The 6,649-nt window shown below is 36.4% G+C and overlaps 1 protein-coding gene across 5 annotated transcripts in view; it reads right to left on the bottom strand.

Annotated features, from left to right (window-relative positions):
* Positions 1 to 452: 452 nt before the first annotated feature.
* The window catches only part of E75 (ecdysone-induced protein 75), a 159,045-nt gene continuing 152,848 nt past the window's right edge, over positions 453 to 6,649 (bottom strand). For all 5 annotated transcript variants that reach the window (XM_015320222.2, XM_015320218.2, XM_015320219.2 and 2 more), the window contains one exon: positions 453 to 6,263. In XM_015320222.2, the coding sequence (XP_015175708.1) occupies positions 4,137 to 6,263 (2,127 nt within the window). In that variant the 3' untranslated portion in view covers positions 453 to 4,136. The remainder of the gene's footprint in view (positions 6,264 to 6,649) is intronic.

The raw sequence follows: 6,649 nt of genomic DNA, 5'->3' as shown, positions 1-6,649 counted from the left end.
TTGATGATCCATTCGTTTCTTTTCATTTCCATTAATATATATATATGTGTTTTATATGTGTGTTAATGCGTATAATGTGTTATTTATATAATGTTTGTGTTTGGCTGTGTTTCGTATGTGTTCGCTCTTGAATATTTAAAAAAAAAGAGATTTTATTTTCTCAAAAAAAAAAAAAAAAATAAAAAGAAAAAAATCTGTGAGTGTTGGAACAGGTTTTTGAAATGGGAAGATGTGTGTGACAACAACGTATCCCCAATCACACACACACGTATCCCCAAATTATGTTTATAAATTCTATCAAAAATTTAGTTATATATGTGTCCTTCATTCATTAGCCATTTCTTCTTCATTTCTCTTCTTGGTTTTTCTCATTTTTTTTTTCTTTTTCTTCTTATTTTTCTCTTCACGCAACCATGCATCAAACAAAATCAAAATCAAAATCACATCAACCGTTTTCATAAGCAACGAAAATCATTATTATTATCAATCTTTCGCGCCAAATTATAATACAGGACGACTATCTTTTCTTCATCTTCATCGTCAGCCTTACATTTCTAATATTTACAATACATTTTTTTGTTTAAACTATTTCGGAGCCACTTTACCTAATCTTCCTCTTTCCTTTTCCCTTTTTTTTTTGTTCTGTCATACAACGCGTCATATTTGTATCCTTCTATGCATTTTTACGTCCCTCATACCTACCCCATCGAAAAAAAAGGACAAAGAAAAGCCGAAGAAAAAGACCACCCTCTTCGCAAAAAGGGTGGGAGTGATTTCGTTTCAACCCCCCTTCCTCATCGTTTACTCGTCCATTTTTACCCCACGTTTGTCGGTTCCTACTTTTTACTTTACATTTTCTTTAAATCCTTTTTTTGAATTAAAAAAAAAACTATACCCCTTAAGCATGCATACTTTTCACACGCACGCACGCACACACGCACACACACTCACGCACGAATGTATATATACGGAATCCTAATATTCTTTTTTTTTTTTATACACTAACACATTCTTTTTATTCTGTTCTCGATGATTCTCAATAATCTCACACGAAATGACACGTAATATTATTTTGCATGTATGTGTATGTTTGTTATGTTTGTGTATGTGTATTAACGCGTGTATTAACTGTAATAATATATGTATGATGTATGTATGTGTATGTCCGTTTTATTTCTTTCTTTTTTTTTCTCTTCTCTATTCATCATTTTTGTTTATTGATTATTGGTTGCTGTTTGTTTGTTTTTTTTCTATTTTTTTTTTTTTTTTAAATTAAACCGCGCTCGCGAAATATTATTACGCCATTAAATTGTTAATTGATAATAATAATAATAATAATTCTATGTTTTCATCAACGCTAATAAATGACGAAGAAGTAATTAATCCTGGAATTTTTTTTTGTTCGTTTAATTTATAAAATCAGAATAATTATATAATTAATTAACAAAACGTAAGAGCACCGTCGATCTCGTCCTCCACCCCCCTCCTCCTCCTCCTCCGATAATTTTCTTTTTTTTCATTTTATCCAAATCCAAAAATTATTTCTTTTTTTTTCTTTCTATTTTCTATTAATTTATCTTTCGTATGAGAGGTTAGGGGTGGAGGGGGAGAACAAACGACGCGTTTTCGTATAAAGGTACGGTAATTGCAAAACTGGTGGCGCCCCCTTTCAAAAAAGGAACACCGGTCAGTCTCATAAATAACAAAATCAATTTGTTGTTAAATTCTTTCTTTCATTTTACTTTTCTTTCTTCTCTCTTTCTCTTTCTCTCTCTCTTTCTCTATTCTGCATTATAACTGTTTTTCTATTTGTTGATTTTTTCTTTTGTTTTTTTTTTTTTGAAAAATTCGAATTTCAGCAAAATTTGAATTAACACAAGGAAGAATAAAAATTTCTTCCACAAAATTTTATTATCTTTCCCTATTTTTCCTATTTTTTGTTTTTTGTGTTTTTTTTTTTGTTTCTTTTATCCATTCTATATCATTTTTTTTTTTTTTACTCTATATCTCATTCCCATTTCTTTTTCTTTCTTTGTATCTGTCTATCACTATTTTATATTTTCAGTTTTATTTTCTGGATCAGAAGAAACTTCGATTGCCCCCATAAACACGTTCTCACTCTCTCTCTCTCTCTCTCTTTTCTCTCACACATAGGACGCATACAACTCTCAGAGCAGACATAAAATGCACACACTTCTAACTAACTAATAAACTTCACACATACACGTACGAGATGATAACTTTTATTTCCTTTATAATTACGATTATTATTTATTATAATTATTATTATTATAATTATTATTATTATTATTATTATAATTATAATTATTAATAATATTATTATAATTATTATTATTATTACTATTATAATTATTGTTATTATTATTATTATATTTATATATTTATATATTTATATATATATATATGTATACCTTACAGAGAGAGATATTACAATAATAATTAATTAATTATTTAATTACTTGTTGTTGTTGTTGTTGTTTGTTGTATCTTTTTTTTTTTTTATTATTCTTCACATTTCTCCTTCTTCTTCTTCGTCTTTATTTTTATTTGTTTTTTTAATAATATTCAATAATTATAATTATAGAGTAAGATGATCAATATGAATGAAGTGGAGACTGTACAGGATGCGCGATTTCCATGATTATCACATGTAATAGATTAATTCATATTTTCCCCCCTCTTTCCATCTTTCATCAATTTCTTTTTTTTTTTTTTTACTAATCTTTTATCTTTTAAATCCAGTATTACTTTTTTTTTCTTTTTTTTTTTTCAATCCTTCCCCATTACAAAAAAAAACACACACACACATTCATTCGATTCCTCTCTCTCTCTCTCACTCAGCTCATTTTTTTTTCTTTACGGGGTGTTTGTTGATTACGAGAAATTTAACACGATCGTGTTTGAATGATTTATTTTTATTTTTTATTATTATTATTATTATTATTGTTATTAATATGATTATTTGTTTCAGGTTGTTCATGAAATTTGTTCAAATTGCATTTACAACGCGCACAGTTTAGAAAAACAGATTTTGCGTGCACTCACACGCGTCCATATCAAATGTCTTTCCTCCTCCTCCTCCTCCTCCTCCTCCTGTAGGAGTGTTTTTTTTTAAATTATTTATTAGCAACAATATCACGTATCAACGCACACACCGAAAAGAAGAAAATATACATCAACTTATCGTCACAGTTTTTTTTATTGTTTCATCCTCTTCTCCCTTTCTCCTTTTTTCCCTCAAACTTTAATCTTCTTTTAAAAATCCTTTCGCAACTATTCACATTTCCTGATATCTTTTTTTTTTTTATATTTTTGTGTTTTTTTTTTTTTTTTTTTTATTTAATATTTCAGGAAGATGTTTCTTCTTCTTCTTTTACTTCTCCAAAACTCATCCTCCGCAAAAAAATCCGCCGTTTTGTCCTTGATTTTTGACGCGGATTTTATTACCGCGCGCGCCCACACACACACACACACACGCGTACACACATCGATAAAATAGATTTAAATTAATAAATTATTTGGTTTGTCACGCGCTCGGAGTGTCCTGGCACTTTGTCATTCCCTCCTTCTCCTCCTCCTTAATTATTTTCCCATCGTCTCCCTCACACCACTTCTTCTTCTTCATCTTTTTTTTTATCTTTTAAAAATGCTCTTTTTCATTCGTACCTTTTTAAAAATTGAATTTTTTCATCATATAGATATATATATATATATATATATGTATATATATATATATATCTCTGGATACTTGCGACGATCCTTCGTCAGTGTTGCCGTCTCATGTGGACGGGGTTTTTTTTTAAAATACATAAAACATGTACGTAACGACACTCTTTGCGCAAGGTGGGTAATAGTAGTAATAGTAGGTAGTAATAATTTATAATAGTAATAGTAATAGGTAGTATCAATAATAATAATAGTGTAATAGTAATAATTAATAGTAGTAATAGGTAGTAGTAGTAGTAGTATTGTAATAATTAATAGTAGCAATAGAGAGTACACACGCACACACATGATTTTTCGAGTCACCAAAAAAGAAAAAAGAACAAAAAAGTAATAAAAAAAAAAAAAAAAGATAAGAGATGATGTGTCCATCTGACGGCAAGAGCACCACACTACGCTTCGAGGGATAGAGCCTTGCAGGGACCAACTAATGGCCTTGGCGATGGGGACGGTGACTTTTTCGAGAGGTTCAAAGGTTGTTGACTGTCTGCAATGTCCACTTGGAGTTCCATCATGTTACTTGGACAACCAGATAGGACAAGGGTCGCTGCTGCTGCTGCCGTTGCTGTACTTGATGTTGGCCTCGGACTCGTACTCGTACTACTCGACGCTGCCGCCGAGAGGTATCTTGGTGAAGATGCCGGGGAATTCCCGACTACGAGGTAATCCGAGGAAGACTGTTGTTGTTGATGGTGCTGGTGCTGATGTTGTTGATGTTGCTGATGTTGCTGATGTTGTTGTTGTTGTTGTTGCTGCTGTTGTTGTTGTTGTTGTTGCCGAGCACCAGTGGTCGTGGTAATAACTGAGGTGGCAGGCCATCTCGAGGATGAGCTGCTGGAATAACTCGACGAGGCACACTGTAGCAAACCCGGAGATAATTGTGAAGAGGAACGCGCCGTTATGGTAGTAGTCGATGCACATTGTTCCGCCGGCGATGGCGAGACCGCGGGTGGTGACCTCGGACTAGCTTCTCCACGCATTATATAGTTATGTATAATGTCCGTACGTTTGAGTTGTTCCGCCGTCATCCTAGGACCCTCCATCAAACTTCTCGCCAATGTCGAGTGCGTGCTACTAAGTAAGCTCGCTGTTTGCGGACACGTGGTTGGATTATTATTCGTCGTTTGATTCGATGATGGACTTCGCGCTGGTTGCGAGGTAAGGTGTAAATGTAATTGGGATTGGGCGTGTTGTACTACCACAGCTGGCTCAGCTTCGGCACTATCCTTTTGTCGTAATGCACGGAATTTTTTGTGCGGTTTGTACGCCTCGTCCATCAACGAGTTCGTGTCGTAAAGTGGTGGTGCTTGAAGGACACGTTTCAGTACAGGCATGTCTTCGACTTCCTTGTCCTCGGAACGTGGACTCGAACAGACAGAGGTGGGTGCGCTACTGGCACTGCTACTCGCTGGTTTGTCAGCTTTTTCTGTACCCGACTCGATGCCACTGTCACTGGGCGAATCTAATTTGCGAAAACGTGGACAATGAGGTGGTTGAGGTGTCTTGCTCAAACTGCCACGATGAAGTTCGTCCTCGCCTGAACTCGTGCTACCGGAATTTGCTCGTCTACGGTGCGGACATAAACCACCAGCCAAAGTTGCTGCGAGAAGTGGTGCACTGGACGCGTGATGACCACTCGGGGTTGCCGCAACATGATGATATTCCGTCAGAGATGCTACTTCACCGCTACACGTGCTCTCCGTACTCGAAACGCTACCCAATGGACTTTTGACCGCCTCATCGAGGGTAACGTCCGAGGCCGAGCCCCAGGATGCCGGAGTTTCCTCTTCCATCGCCCAATGTTGTTGCTGCGATTGTTGTTGAGATTGTTGTTGCCCCGTCTGCGTCTGTTGTTGTTGCTGTTGCTGTTGGCTCGCTGATATAACGTGTTGCGTCTGTTGTTGCTGTTGCGCTTGAAGTTGTTGCTGTTGTTCGGTCATTTTAAACGCGAGTAATTTCTCCGAATGCAACGTGTTCAACGTTCTCAAATCTGGTATCTTCTTTAACAATTCCCTCAAAATATCTGGATGTTGTGGATGACTTTGAGCTAGTACCGTTTGAAGAGCGTTGCGTAATTTGTTGTGCATACGTTCTACCAATTCGGTATTGCGTAATCCCGGCCTGTCCGCTGCGATGACAACAACCGAACAGAAAAGTCCAAGCTCGGCGTCTGACAATCGCAAGGAATTGACCCTTTCGGCAAAATCGAACATCGAATCCATCAGGAATCTCGCGTTACTGCTGTTGTGAATAGACTCGCGTTTCAACACTTGTCCGTTCAAGCATATCATGCTATTCGTTTGAGCATCGAACATGCAGGCCAGCCTAACGAGCAAAACTTCGAATACTCCGGCCTTTAACAATGTGACTTGGTCATCCTGTATCAGCAGGCCGAATCCAGGAATGCGTTTAGCGAATTCTACTACGCCACGAATTGCCGGGGAAAACCTCTTGGAGAAATCCTGAAGTAATTCTTGTTGACCAGTCAATGGTTGTGGATTTGGATTCAACGGACATGCCTGTTGACAGAAAGTCAAAGAAAACGTGCGAGGTTAGAAGGGGACAGATAGACAGACAGTAGTGTGTAGTGGTAGTAGTAATAGAAGATAGTCTCTTTAGCGTATGAATGTGTGAAAGCAAATTATCGGGAGAAAAAGAGAGAGACTGGTCGTCCTTAACGAGTAGTAACAGCAACACAGTATACAATTCACGTTTACAATGTTAACGTTTCCTCCTTCTCCACCACTTGCTCATTTGCAAGAGTTTCGAGGACGACCGGTCCGATTTCCGCATAGATTCGATCAAGGAAACTGTGTAAGGTGTTTGTGTGGTGTTGACCGAAGTAATGGAGGAAGGGGAAAAAGAATCGATTAAATTTAATGTGGAAGAAGAGAGGTGGTATGAT

This window comes from Polistes dominula, unplaced genomic scaffold, assembly GCF_049000335.1.
Source record: "Polistes dominula isolate Pdom_NZ unplaced genomic scaffold, Pdom_raw_medaka contig_17, whole genome shotgun sequence".
NCBI lineage: Eukaryota > Metazoa > Arthropoda > Insecta > Hymenoptera > Vespidae > Polistes > Polistes dominula.
Note: the sequence above shows the minus strand (reverse complement) of the source record. Positions and strands in the feature narration are given on the sequence as shown.